The 15,472-nt window shown below is 42.5% G+C and overlaps 1 protein-coding gene across 21 annotated transcripts in view; it reads left to right on the top strand.

Moving 5' to 3' along the window:
* The window catches only part of LCOR (ligand dependent nuclear receptor corepressor), a 124,991-nt gene extending 110,426 nt beyond the window's left edge, over window positions 1–14,565 (top strand). For all 21 annotated transcript variants that reach the window (XM_053922240.1, XM_053922239.1, XM_053922231.1 and 18 more), the window contains one exon: window positions 9,660–14,565. In XM_053922240.1, coding sequence (XP_053778215.1) covers window positions 9,660–13,950 — 4,291 coding nt within the window. In that variant the 3' untranslated portion in view covers window positions 13,951–14,565. The remainder of the gene's footprint in view (window positions 1–9,659) is intronic.
* The last annotated feature ends 907 nt before the right edge of the window (window positions 14,566–15,472 follow it).

The raw sequence follows: 15,472 nt of genomic DNA, 5'->3' as shown, positions 1-15,472 counted from the left end.
CACACAGAAACTGGGATATATGTACTGGAGTTCTAGGTTGCAGTCAAAACCAAATGGCTTTTGAAAGCCATTATGTAAACCATACCTTTCATCCATTTTTGTGGTACCTTGGAGAACATACTAGCAACCCCTTGTGTGCTTACAGTTAGGATGGTTGGACCTTCAAAATTCCCTCTTTCTTTTCTTGCCTCGATGATTTGAACTCACTTCCACTGAAAGTTTACTCTTTTCCCTTCTGTTGTGCCAAAATGTTTCCTCTGCCATTTTCAATTCCCTTGAAAGTATCTTAGGAAAATTATTTACAGTACATAGTAACTTACTGGGTTAGTTTATTCATTGCTTACTTATGCCTAAGATGAGCTGAGCCCCAAGTTTTAGGTATTGAAGTTACCAGGTTAAAAAGGACACAGTCCTGGACCTAGAGATGGTTCACAGCCCACAGAGGAGGTAGCCAAGTCAGCCATTACTGTGCAGCATAAATGCTGTGTAACGAAAGACAGAAATCATGAGAGCAGAGTAAGATATATTCAACAGCCTCCAGGGAAAAGGGCTAAGGAAGATAGAGTATAAGCAGTAGAAGTTGACAAATTTTATGCAAAAAAAAAAAAAATGACATTGGATTTTAATCTTTGAGAAGGTGGCATTTCTGAGTTATACGAAGCAAAGTCTAAAATGAGGGAAAACTAGTGGCAGGGAACTTAGACTATAGTTTTCTCCAAGGGAAGTTGATCTGTGTGATTGAACTGGGTGATGTGTTGGGAGCAGGAGAAGTCATGGAGCTAGGGATAAGATTGAGGTAGAATAAACACCTAAATTGAGTGTGTGTGTATGAATGTGAGAGAGAGAGAGAGAGAAAGAGAAAGTGTGTGTGTGTGTGTGTGTGTGTACATACCCATTTAGTTCCATTTTGTCTTCTAATATTCCTGAGTAAAAACTTGAATATGCAGATGATGATTCTGTTTAGTTCACCTCATTCCAGTACATCTCTGTCAGTGGCCTTGAGTGTTTTCAGAGAGGGGAAGTAGGATGGTTATAAAGGACTGTTAGTTCCAAAAGCACCCCTGAGAGAATGATAGATAAAAAAGTATTGCTTAACCCTGGCTCGTGTGGTTCAGTGGATTGAATGCCAGCCTGTGAACCAAAATGTCACCAGTTCGATTTGCGGTCAGGGCACATGCCTGGGTTGTGGACCAGGTCCCCAGTTGGGGGCATGCAAAAGGCAACCCATAGATTTCTCTCTCATATATCGATGTTTCTCTCCCTCTCTTTCTCACTCCCTTCCCCTCTCTCTGAAAAAATAAAATTTGAAAAAAAGGAACAGAAGTAAATAAAGCATTTAAAAAACATAAATAAAAGTACTTTGCTTATCCCTATCTTTTAAATTGTTAAATATATATGCCTCCTCTAATATGAGGGGAACAAGTGAAAAATAACATTAAATATTGTATAATGTATCTTAGGAATTCTTTTTTAGTATTTTACATTTTACAGAGGGCCTAGGTACTTTAATTACAGTTATGTCTTAGGAGTGCCGTTACTGTGTCAGTTTTAAGTGATTTTACTACTATATGGCAACACAAGTAGAACTTGCCACTTTCAAGGATCATACCACATATTTGTATGATTTCAAAGACGGAGATGAAGAACCTCAAGAAGATCCCATAAAATCATGAAAAACTCAGGATACTATCAAATATTTGCTAATTTAGATACATCATCAGCTAGCTTCCCATTCCTTTTACCCAAGAAGAAGCTAGGAATTTTTGAAGTATTAGATGTCTTAATGTCTTCTTGTTGGTTTATATCAGCTCCCCATACCTCCTTTAAATCCCCCTTCTGCATACACACCGCCCTGCAAGGTGATGGTGTTTTTCTTTGAGTTTATTTTTATTATCATTTTTATTATTACAAAAGAAGTGCATTCCCATTGTAATGGGAAGCTTGTCTGGCCTCTGACTTCTCTTAGTCCCGCTCCAGGGAGGCTGTGCAGTCCCTTGGCCTCTGCGGGGCCCTGACAAATGTTTCTTTCCCTGCACCTCTTTCAAAGAGCATCGTGATATGGTGCCCTTTCCTCTCACTTGGGGAATGAGCACCTCTGTGTTCTGCTTCAGCAGCAGTATTATTTTAGTCCATCATGGTCCTGGTCATTTAAATTGGTAATTCAAGGGAGATTTCCCCCAAAGAGTGACATAGATTTTAATCCCCTACCTGGCAAATACAAAAAAAAGAAAAAAGTCAATCTCACAGGCTTATCACAAGCTTTCATGTAAGCCTGACCTTATAAAATGTCAGTTATATTCCTTTAACATCCAGATCTCTCTTTAATCTGACTGTGCTAATTCAGGAGGCTAGTAGTGACAGATACCCTTTTTCAGTTCAAATGGGCCCCAGGAAGAGGTCTGTCCCTTCTTTTCTTGAATTATTTCTTAAGGTCTCTTTCAGTGTTTTCTAAGAATTCTTCATTACAGTACTCATTAGATTAACAATTGAGGTTTGTGCTCTCACCACATCGGTATTTAGTTATATCACAGGGATATTTCCACCCCAGCCCCCACTTCCAAGAACTGTCATTTTTAGAATGTATGCCGTCTAGTCCAAAATGCATGTCTTTCATAGCCTCTGAACCTCCCCCCTCCCCATATGTTTAAATTAACTCCAAATGTAATGTATTTGGTCTTGTGTGTATATTCCTACCTGGGATGAAAGAAACAAAAAATTAATTTGGTGGGGGGAGGAAAAACCTTTCCAAAGTAGTTTGTCAGAGAGTCTGTTTTGTAAGTTCATTACGTTTTTAGTGAGGAGATGCTCTGATTTCCTGCTCACCAAGTGACTAATATAGTTTGGCTTCCTGGGCATATTTGCCTATAGGGTAAAAATACGTTAAAAGAGTGGACATGAGAATCTTGATAGTTATGTTTTTATTGTAATTTAATAACCTTGGCAATCTGGTTAAATTGGAGAGAAGTTGGCCTTAAACTGCTCCTGTCATATTTAGGTCCGCTGTGAATAACACCAGCCTTATATCAGGGATACAAGGCCCTGAGATACAGGCAAGCTAGCAAGCTGCAGCTGCACGCCCAGTCGGCGCCCTCAGAGGCACCTCTCCTTTCCCGCATTTTAGACTATTGATCATTTTTGAGCCTTCATTTTGCCCTGCTTTGAGTGAACTGGGTTAAGAACACAGTAAACTTTGAAAGCATTGCAAAGAGACTGCATGTCTTCTGTTTTAAGTCAGTAGTTCTTAACTATTACTTCCACCAAGAGGCCATGTTGTCAACAGCCTTGGTGGCGCACTGAGGCTGGGACTCTCAAGGTGAAGAGCTACTCATACATTTGACACGCCCTCCCCCTCCCACACACCTCATCTCCCATGATTCTGATCTCTGGGGAGCAATGATTCTGTTGAACCCTGTCCAAATTCAAATTTACATAATTTGGTCGTCAGCCACCTAGAAACCGGGTATTGAACTGCCTGATTTTAAGAGGTCACTTTCTATTCTGTGATATTACAGACTTTATTTCTCTCTTTTCTCTGTTACCTTTGCCTACCCTTTTACTATTTCTTCTAGTTCAGTCTCATGGAAAGAAAACTTGATTGTTCAAGTAGGTTAGAGGTACAACTATGCATGGCTTTTTAAAGAGTGAAAAAAGAAATCTTCACAACCCATGCCCACGGTGTCCACAACACATCTATACACACACATAAATGTATACACACAGGGACAAAATTTTGTCACAGCTCTTGGAATATTCCTGAATCTAGGTATGGAGATACACAGATGTGAAGTAGTCAAGGGTGGATGCATTTCCCAGTACAGAGCAAAGACTTGTCAGCAGACCTATCCAGGCCTTTGAATATACTTACATATTTGGTGCTTACTTAAAAGGATTAGAAGTAAGGATTTAGGGAACATAATTTCACATTACTGTTTGGTAAAACAACACACACACACACACAAACCCTCTTACTGCATTAAAGGGGACTGATGATACATTTTCATGTTTTGTTGTGCTTGAAGAGAAGAATGAAGCCAAATTAATTTACAGCTCTTGACTGTTTGGTCTACTCTGTCTAACGTGTTCTCTAGCTTTTTCTCCCCTTCTGCTTTCCTGTGATCGATTTTCCTGCTATTGAGATTGGCTCCCATCCAAACATCATTCACAGTCTCTAATGATCTTTTTCAGTCAAGAGGAATATATTTTGGTTATCAGTGATGTTGAATTTGCCATCAAACAGTTGTACTGGTAGAGAACAGATAGACTGCCTGAATCCATCAACCCTAAATTCTAGACTTCAAATTGTCATTTCCACTCTCTGCCACATCTCTATTTGATCTGTCTTTTGCCATAAAATAACATAAGCGTTGACCATCCACCACTTATATTAACCCCAGGAATGCTTTGCTCGGGGGTATCACGGTATTGACAAAGTAGGTGGGTTCTGCTGTGTCTAACCTCTGCTCTAGAAAAAAACCATCACTGAGTAGATCATTAAAGGTAGGGTTGTGAAACATCATTCATAAACTGTCTTTCAGAGTTCTTATGAATATTATCTTATCCTTTTACTGCACCCTTAAGAACTAGGCATTTAAGGTCATATAGGCCATTACTCACCAGGGAAAGAAACTCAAAACTTGTCCAGGTAGTTAGAAATCAAGTTTCCCTCTTCCTACAGCCCTTTCTTTCACTTACCAGTCCCTAGAATCTTACTGCTCATAAGTGGTGGTGAAGGAGTTCTAACTGATAAGTAGTTCACTGAACTATTACAGTGAGTCCTGTTGTTGAGTGGAAGAAACATGAAATCAAACAAGCGATTTCAAAATCTGCGATAAACTATTGGTCTGGTAAAGATCTGACATAGTCAGACGTGAGGGACGCACTGTGGTACTGACTGGATGACTGAACCAGAACAGTACTTCCCCTTTGGTCGAGTCAGCAAATGGTCTGCCGGACAGAAACTCGCAACCTCTGGTTGCCCTACTTACTGCCTGAGAGCAGTCTAAATCAGGGTAAACTATAAGTTTAGGCTCTACTGAAGGCCTAAAGCTATTGGAAAAATTGAGTAACTAGAAGCAAAGGTAAAGACTGGCACTTTAAAACCTAGGCAAAACTGGCTAGCGCCCAGTTTTTAATTATTTTTAAAACATGAAAAAATTGTAATAGAATTAAACTTCAGAAAGTTGAGGTTAATTTTTTAAATTATATATTCAAATGATACAAAATTAAAATTTATCTAAACTTAAGTCCTATTGAGAAAATTTCTGGAGAAAAACAAAGTAGAAAGCTGGATAATTTAGAGGCACAGTCAAAAGTGATTTTATTACTATAGTTGTAAAGTTAGCTATTACAACGGGGCCATCTAATGACACCTGGACAAAGGTTAGTGTTAATGTAAAGGTTCTCAGACCCAAGTGAAGCTGCTGGTGGGCTCGTGCCTGTGTGTGCAGTTGCCAACCAGACATCTCAGATTCAGTCTCATAAACACCTTAGCTCAGTGTGTACGGAGCAGACCGCATCAGACAGGCACACCCTGGCAGTCAGCAGCCGCCAGCTTCATCGCCTGTGTCCCTATCTCCCTAAATGGTGCTGCCCAAGAAGAACACCAGAGGCATCCCTGATGCTCCCTTTCCCTCCCCTCTTCCTTGCTAAGAAAAAAACAAAAACATGAAATGCAGTCCCTACGTACCTGCAAATAGCTTACGTCTGCTTGAAAAGCTAAGACAAAGGCAAGACAAATACAAGACCAATTGAGTCAGTAAGAGATACAAATCATAGAATAAATATACAAGACCCCTTATACTTGCCAGTGAATCTGATGAAACCACTATGGCATAGGGGTTCAGGAAAGCATACCATCGCTCCAGGTAGAGATCGTTCAGTGGCAGCTAAGGGCATTGTGCTTGCTCTGATGACCTGTGGTTTTCCAGTACATCACCCTGACCCTTTTTACCAGGAAAAAACACACACAAACAGCCCTTTGTTGATGGCTCTTACTCTCAAGCAAGGTTACAATTTTAATCTTTTCATCTCCTGAGCTCCCCCAAACCACTGCTATAAATGCTTCCTGAGGCTGGTGAGCCTGTGTGCCCACCTCTCTGGTACTGCTTTTCAGCATTCAAGTGCTGTACTACAGGGTTCCAGGTTACAGTTCAGTGGGTACTGATAATGTTGCTTTAGTATGCATTGGTTGTGAAGACATCAGCTCCCCTTACCATGGTCCCCAAGGTCCGGTCTGGCCTTGGGGACTAACTGAGCCATGGTCCCACAGTCATTGCTTCAGGGTCGGTTGCATGGCCCTTAGAGAAAACCTTCCGTTAGTTGAGAATAACTAAAATTTTGAAGCCCCGTTAAATTATTGAATTGTGGAACAGCAGCAGATCCAAGTCTCACAACCATAAAGGAAGTAGATATCAGCTGTGGAGTGACTACTGCTCAGTTTTTAATTCTGTGTGAGCATCACTGTAGGAGAAGTGCTTGCTCAGTTTCAGAGCACTCTGCCCTCTCACTGGGCACATGCCTTGATTTCATGAACTCCAGGCAACGTCGTGAACCCCAAGCACCGCAGCCCGCTTCCAGAGCAGTTTCAGGCATGAAGCAGCGTCCCAAAGGTTTGCACAGACTTTGGTGATGACTGTGCTTCTTGAGTTGGGGAGAGCCATTTATCTGTCCAGTTTTTTCTACAGTAAGATTCCAGGATGTTTGTTAATCTTTCTTATAGACCATTACTATCTTTATGTCTTTTTTGTATATTGCTAAAATGCATTTAGAGTAAATTTTTGATACATTGAAAAGGTAGTAATGTAAAAAAAAGAAAGAAAGAAAGAAAAGGTAGTAATGTCCCACTTATTTGTAGCCACCTATCTCAGAAACATATCCAAGAACCAAAAACTGAGGAATAAAGGCCTCTGAGCAGTTGAAGTTGTGGTTAGAAAATCCATGTACTTTACTTACAAAACTATTCCCCAAGCCTTCATTCAGAGCCTATTAATTCTGGCTCACAGTAAGCAGAAGTACTCTACAGAAGGAAAAGTGGGGCTCCTAAACACAGCTTCTGCTTGGAAGCCAGTGAGAAGAAAGTGTTTCATAAAGTACAGACTGCCACTGTGGCTTTGATGTAGTTAAGCAGACAAACTCAATTGAGTAGCCCCCAAAACTATCAATATATTTCAGTTTAGTATAATAAAAAGCACCCCAATGCTCATAATAGTGCACATGATAATGACCCTGAGTCATTAAGATAGAATAAATTGTGTTCAGAGAAGGATCTAATTTTTAAAAGACTTCCTCCAGATATCTTTAAAAGTTTTTAAATGTGTGGTACTTGAAGGGAAAATTTAGAAAATGCATTTTTTAGATTGTAAGAAAATATTAATGTACATTCCCGATCTCTAAGTTAATTTTTATTGGAGCATATTTAATGTACTTAGCTGACAATGACAGTAACTTGGATTTGTGTAAACTTTGTAGGTCTTTCTTTGCAGTCATTCTGTGTGGTAGATGGGGCACGTGCTCTACTAAGACCCAGAGTGGCCAATGTCACACAACTATAAGTGATAACGGCTCTCCGCCGTCTCACAGTGCTATCTCTGTCCTGTAACAAACACAGGCATACTTCACAGATGTTGCTCTTTTTGGCGGGGTGCGGGAGGGGGGGGCGTGCTTGTTTGCTTTTTTGTTTTTACCAATTGAAGGCAGGCCCCTGCAAAAAGATTAGGACTGGCTATATTGCAATGCTCGCTTTATTGCGGTGGCCTAAACCTGCAGTATTGCCGAGGTGTGCCTGTATCATCCTGTTGGTACCACCTTATAGACATAGCCACAAGGTACCCTCTGGGTGGGGTCCTTCAGCAGGGGCCTCCTGGCTTCTCGGACTGCAGCGTCTGCAGCTGCGTGAGGAGTTTGTTATACTTCTGTGTACATCGCGTTGAGTCCTAGTTGGAAATGACTTGACAGTCCCTCACCTAAGGGTGTCTCGGTGACCTCCCTGTTCTGAGGGGAGGAGATAACTGCCATGCTCACACGGTAGAACCTTTTGTCTGCAAAGCAGCTTTAAATACAGATTTCAGTAACAGTTTCTTGATTTCATGTTGTTTTGTATTTAGACACTTTTCAACAACTTTATTCCCCACTTGGTCTTAAAATCTCCCTGAATCAGGAACAGAGAAACTAAAATTGAGAGCCTGCTTTTTGTGCTTTGTGCTTTATGTACATTATCTAATATCTCACAACAATCCTTTGAAATATTGATATTCAATTCCAGCTTACAGATGAGGAAACCAAGGTTCAGAAAGGTTAAATAATTTGTCTCAGATTTTGTGGATAGTAAATGTCAGAGCCAGAAGTAGAATATAGGATTTTTAGATTCCACGTTCTTTGCCCTTTCCACTCAAACCCCACTGCTTCAGAGGCCAGAGGAGAGTTGGGGTCGGGGTAAGAGGCTGATGTAGGCTACCTAGGCTAACCTTCCTATAAGGTGCCTCATGGCTGGGAGATAAAGTCACAGGTTGAAGAAAAGAATTAGCTGGAAGATATTATCAAACACCATCTGTTCAGCACATTTATTAAGCTGCTCTCAGCACCCTGCCCTGTTAAACGAAGCGTCAGATAATAGGATCCTGAGGAAATACAATCCAGAGAGAGTGAGAAATTGTATAGAACTCCAGAACATTGGGCCACTCCAGTGCATGGGCTTAGTAAGACCAGACATCCAGAAACACAGAGCAGCTCTTGAAAACACTCGACTGTCTAACCAGGAATTGCCTTTACCCTGTTTTGAACCTTGTGCCATCCTTTCCTGCTGCCTCCACTGTCTAAGCTTAAACTCTAAGAGTTGTCCTGGATCGCTTACAGAAATGGTCGAGAGGGGTTCTTTAATGTACAATAGAAAGACTTCCTGTGGATTATTAGAAAGTGTTTATTGAAGGTCTAAGAGAATGCCACGGTGGGGCTGACTGAGGGATAGTACCACCTTGCGCTGACAGAGCCTTACAGTTTACAGTGTCATTTCCTACTTGTTTCCTCACTTAGAGGCTAGGAATCAGAAACTGCTTGTCATTCCATTTTTCAGTGTCTGAAATGTGAAGTTATTGATCTCTCTTCCTCCACATGCCAGGAAAGGGGTAGAAGGATTCCTGCATTGTTATTTGCAGAATTAAAAAGTCTGGCCAGTTGGTCATGTTGAAAAACCATATTAAAACTATAATTTCTCTTAAGTATTTCTAAACCAAGATTTATAATATAATGTGTCTGAATTTTTATCAGTGTTATAGACTTATAAACCAATAATTACTGAACAGGAATACCCAGGCCTAAAACAAAAGTGTTATGTTGAGCAACTGGAGTTAATGTAGGCACAATTTTATTTTTTGAAAAAAAATTTATTTTCAATATTTCTTTAGAAGATAAAAATTATTTGTGAGTGATCACTTAAAAATATGAAGGATGTTGTCACTAAAATTGAGAATAGAAGAACAGCATTATATTTTAATTAGGTAAATACTCATTTATTGAATCAGAAGTATATGGGCATTTAGAAGCAGTTTTGGCCAGAGTGTTCACTCTCTTTACAACATGAGTAACATTAGGTGAATTTCATAATGTAAAATTGATTCTTTGGAAAATGACCATACTAATTTCCTTCTTTCTCTTTGTCTGTCTAGTGAGAACTCAACAGAGGCAATAGCAGTAGATTCTAACAATCAGTCGAAGTCCCCCCTGGAGAAGTTTATGGTCAAACTGTGCACTCATCATCAGAAGCAGTTTATTCGTGTTCTGAACGATCTGTACACTGAATCCCAGCCGGGCACCGAGGACCTGCGACCTTCTGATTCTGGAGCAATGGATGCATCCACTTGCAGTGCTGGCTGTGCCCAGCTAAGCACCAAACATAAGGAAAACGATGTTTTGTGTCTCGATATGAAGTCTCCTCCTTCTGCAGACTTGAGAGCAGACTCATCAGACTCTCACAGCCCTCTGTGCTTTGCAGAGAAGGCCCTGAAAGAGTCTCCTCCCGAGACAAACTCTGTAGCTAGAAGAGAGAATGCCTTGACTGTTGTCCAGAAAGATTCCTCTGAACTTCCAACCACTAAACCTGATTCCGGGAGTTCAATGGATAGTGCCACTCTGGGATACCTCAGTACATCTAATTCTTCCCCGTTCAACTTCCATCACATCTCCAAGAGCTTGGAGGGGCAAACCACTGGACAGGAGCAAGACACAAATGTGAAACTATGTGAGGATGGTAAAGACCATGTGCAGAGTTCAGCTTTAGTAGAAAGCCTAATTGCAGTAACCACAGCAGCTGAGAATAGTGAGGAGAACAGCAGCTGTATTGTTTCTCAAAGAAATTCATTCAAAGCTTTATCACAAGAGGCTTGGGACTCAGGGTTTACGGAGAATTCATCTAGAACTGCTGATAAAGAGAATACTTTACAGTGTAGTTCAAAAACACCTTTGCACCAGGATTCAGAGACAAGTGAACAAGATTCAAGGCCAAAGCAAGAGAACCATCTTCACTCACTAGGAAGAAACAAGGTGGGTCACCATTTGCATCCCAGTGATAAGGGCCCGTTTGATCATTCCAAAGACGGGTGGTTAGCTGCCAGCCCCATACCACCTGTGCACAAAGCATCTAATGGACATTCACGAACCAAGATGTTACCAGCCTCCATCAAGACAGCACGGAAGGGTAAAAGGGCATCAGGGCTACGGATAAATGATTATGATAACCAGTGTGATGTCGTTTATATCAGTCAGCCAATAACAGAATGCCACTTTGAGAATCAACGATCAATATTGTCTTCTCGGAAAACAGCTAGAAAGAGTACTCGAGGATACTTTTTTAATGGGGATTGTTGTGAGCTGCCAACTGTTCGCACGCTGGCCAGAAATTTACAATCCCAGGAAAAAGCAAGCTGCTCGACCGCGGCATTGGAGGCAGTGGTCACGCCCAAGCAGACCCTTGTAATTTCAGCCCCAAGACCTATTGCAGATGTGCAGCTTCCCAGGGAAGACAACACTGAAGAGCCTAGTAAAGAAATAACCTCCCTCAAGGAAGGAGACAGAGATGCTTCATCTGAAAAGGAATCTCAAGAGCCCGAGGTTTGCCCCACAGTGAATGAACCCAATCCATGCAGCTCACCGAGGTCAGAGGAAACGACAGCCTCCAACCTGGCATGGCCTCTCCCTGCTCACTTTCCTGAAGAGGACATGCCCACAGACATTTCCATGGTCTCAGTTCCCCCAGCAAGTGGGATTTCTTCCCCTGAACACGACCAACAACCAGTTGAACTGTTGGATACAAAGGAGATGAATGAACCCGAAGACTGTCACCCAGTTCCCTTTACTGAGAGCATTTCTGAGGAAGGCAATGAGGATGTTGTTTCTAGGCCTCGTTCTTCTCCTGAAACAGTCAGCAGAGCGGAAAGTCCTCTGTGCTCAGAAAATCAAAGTCCCCCAGTGTGCTTGGAGCCTCCCGGGAGCCTGGGAGAGGCTGAGGATGAGCAAATCATCAGTACCGAGGCCAAGACTGAGGACACTCAGGAGCTAGATACTGACCCGCCCTCAAAGGAAAGCAGCACTTTTACTAAAGAAAACCCCAGTGAGATTGAGGAGAGTGAGACAGCAGGTGATACAGGAAAATCAGAGGAAGAGGGCAGTGATACAAAACATCCTTCAGAAAAAGATCTATGTGAACAAAACATTGACTCACCTGAGGAAAACTCAGACAAGAAGAAGAAAAGTAAAAAATTCCCTGAGGCCTCTGATAGGTGCCTAAGAAGTCAACTTTCAGATTCTTCCTCTGCTTGCCCTGAAGTCAAGGTTTCTAAAACTCCTGGTATAAAGCGTTCTAAAAAAGAAGGGTACCCCAGTGGAACAACACCTGAGGGCTTTCTGACCGAGGGTCTCCATCCAAAAGCTCTGGAGGATGCCGAACACCCAGATGTCAATGAAAATCCCTCTGAGAAGGATGCTGAGTGGGAGAATGAAGGAGGTGGGATCATCACCAGGCAGACTTTTAGAAACATGCTGGCAAAAGAGGTTCCAGGAGACGAAGAAGATATTTCCCCCAGCAGCGATCCTATAACTACAGTTGGCCAGCCCCTGCCTGGAGAGAGACTGGAAATCTATGTCCAGTCTAAGTCAGGTGAGAATGATGCTCATGACCCCTTAGAAAGTGTCCCGTGTACTTTCTCAGAGCAACCAGAAGAGAACACAGGACCTACTCCTGCACAAGATGTGGAGGAGGTTGTAAACGAGGTGGACAGTGCAGACACCCAGCAAAGAGATGATCATAGCGATGTGCCATCCAGTGCACTTGGGTTGTCAAGTAGTGGAAGTGGTGATGCTGCTGGACCCCCAAAATGGGCACCAAGGCTCACGAGACAGACCTCTTTGACCTACAACCTAAGACATGCTCATTCTCTGGACCCCTTGGATACTACAAAAGTGACTTCAGAAAAGGAAGCAGCACAAGAAAACCCAGCACTGAAGGACAATGAAGCTTCAGAGAGTGGAGATCCTTCAGAAGAGGACGATGTGGAAACAGTGGTCGACGACCAGCCGAAGTTTGTGGAATGGTGTGCTGAGGAGGAAAACCAGGAGCTTATCGCCAACTTCAATGCCCAATACATGAAAGTTCAGAAGGGCTGGATCCAGTTGGAGAAAGAAGGCCAGCCAACACCAAGAGCAAGGAACAAGTCAGACAAACTGAAGGAGATTTGGAAAAGCAAGAAAAGGTCACGGAAATGTAGGGGATCACTGGAGGCTCAGAAGTTTTCTCCTGTTCAGATGCTGTTTATGACAAACTTCAAACTATCCAACGTTTGTAAATGGTTCTTGGAGACAACTGAAACCCGGTCCCTGGTAATCGTGAAGAAGCTCAATACTCGTCTTCCAGGAGACACTCCCCCTGTCAAGCATTCTCTCCAGAAATACTCACCTTCCAGCCTGTACCCCAGTTCAGTACAGGCTGAACGCCTGAAAAAACACTTGAAGAAATTTCCTGGAGCTACTCCTGCTAAGAACAACTGGAAAACACAGAAGCTTTGGGCTAAATTTCGGGAGAATCCTGACCAAACGGAGCCAGAGAATGGCAGTGACATCAGCCTTGGCCCTGGTTCTGAAGACGACAAAGAGGAAGTCAAGGAAGGTAGGAATAGCCATCCTCCCACAAGCTCACCTACTCCAGCCAGTACCCGGATCCTTAGAAAATATTCCAATATTCGAGGAAAGCTCAGAGCCCAGCAACGCTTGATCAAGAACGAGAAAAAGGAAAGCCCAGTTGGTCCGGCTGTGGAAGGTAAACAGAGTTGTAAAAGTGTGTGCATCAACCCTCTGATGTCTCCCAAGTTTGCCGCGCAAGTGGATGCCAATGGGTTTCCCATTAAGCCCAAGAGTACTGAAGGAACGAAGGGGAGGAAAGGGAAGCAGACATCTGAGGTCTTGGCAAAAGCGGAAGTTCAGAATAAGCGCAAGAGGACCGAAGGTAGCAGCACTCAGGACAGGAAAGACAAGGGACCTGCGATGAAAGTCAGCAAAGAAAAGCATATTGATGGAGCCGCCAAAACCCCTGCTGCCAAGAAGCCACCTGCAAGGGACAGAGTCAGCCAACTGACCAAAAAGACATCTTTGAAAGAGAATAAATTAAAGAATCTTAGAAAGTCCGCTGGGAAGAACTGTCCTCCCTCCAGGAAAGAAAAAGAGAATACAAACAAAAGACCCACCCAGCTCACCGCCTCGGAGACAGTGACAAAACCTGCAAAGCAAAAAGGGGCAAGTGAATCCTCTTCAAGGCCACAGAAAGCCACAAACAGGAAACAGAGCAGTGGAAAGGCTCGGGCCAGACCCTCGACAAAAACCACAGAGAACAGTGCAGCCCAGAGGAAACGAAAGCTGAAGGCAAAGCTGGACTCTTCCCACAGCAAGCGGAGGCGGCTGGATGCAAAGTGATTGAAGGGTGGTAGCCAAGAGTAAAACTGCTCTATAGAAGTAACCCTTTATTTTGCATTAACTAAATTCGCTTTTATAAGCTTATCAAGCCTTTCAAATCTGCAGTTAATGGAGAACACCACACTTTAAATGTCAGAAAATGCATCTCAGATGGAGAAGGGAACTTGCCGAGTCTTTCTCTAAGGCTGAGTAAGGGAGTTATATATTATATTCTGGTTGTTCCTTGGGTTTTAAACTTGGAACCAAGCAGTTTTAGTTTTTAAAAGTACAGTGCCTTATTTATCCTTTTTTGTGTTTAAAATTTACAAAAGCTAAAAAGCTGATCTATGTGATTAAAGGCTTGTATTTTATACTTGATGCACAAGCACTTGTACTGTAGCCGAGAGACCGCCGTCATGCACATAACAGCAGCTTTCCAGCCGCTCCCTGCAGCGTCTGTGCCTGGGCAGATGCTCCTCTTTGCCGCCCCAGCAGTGAACTTCCCTCTCTGTCTCGTTTGTTTGTTTAAATGATATTTGAAAGCTAAACCAAATCATTTTTATGGTATGTGGAGAATGCAGAGGGCATTTATAATTGTTGTGAAAGGTTAGTATTTCTGTTACCCCTTTTTAAAAACTCATATTCATTGTTGGTTACTCCTCTTAATTTTTATTTTTCTCACTGGAAAAAAATGGATTCTAAATTATGTGCCCATGAGACAAAAGGTGTGTGAAGTTTGGTTTATGAACTCTAAAAATTATTTGCATTACTTGTTCTTACCATGCTTTTCATTTTTGCTTTTTTTTTTTTTTTTTGGCCTTTGAAGCTTGCTAGCATCCTAACAGGGTTTTGTTGCCCCCGCCCCCACCTGCTGTAGCTATGATTTGCCAATTAGGATAAGAGTGACTATTCTACTTTTCTCTTTTGCCCTAAGTACTTTTGTATTCAGAGAAAGCCAAAATGTTATTTCCAGTAACAGAAAGGTTTGAGTGTGCGTGTGCATGTGCATTTGGGTGCATTTGCCTCTGGCTACCAGCCACAAATGTCTCCCAACCCCAGTTCCACAGTAAAAATTTTTTCTTCCCTGTGTGTAGTGCTAGGGGGTTCATGAGCTGGGTGATCAGCACAGGCCACATAGTTCAGTGTGGCCCAGGGTTTCTATGAGTATCCTGCAAACTACTTCGGCATTGGACTCAGAAAGGTCAAAAGAGCACAGCGTTATGTGAAGGTCACAGCAAACTTGCAGTTGGAGGAAGCAGCTTCAGTATCTCATAGCGGGCCCGCACGCCCTGCGCCCGGAGCTGATGTTCGTGTGGATTACATGTTTAGAGTGGGTGTCCGTTCTGATTGGTTAGCACCATACCTGTAGTTCGTGCTTGTAGTATCACTCCTGCCTCTGCCATGTCAGGCTCAAAAGTGAGAGCTGCACTATGTGTAACTGATAATGTTTGCCTTTCCCAAGTGAAGCCTGAGATGGGTACATTGGCTTTACCTTGGTGCCTATAACCTTGCTCCATCCTAACACAGTGTGTATTCAACATTT

The sequence above is a fragment of the Desmodus rotundus genome, chromosome 4 (assembly GCF_022682495.2).
Source record: "Desmodus rotundus isolate HL8 chromosome 4, HLdesRot8A.1, whole genome shotgun sequence".
NCBI classification, from domain to species: Eukaryota; Metazoa; Chordata; class Mammalia; order Chiroptera; family Phyllostomidae; genus Desmodus; species Desmodus rotundus.
This window is presented reverse-complemented; position numbering and strand designations above follow the sequence as displayed.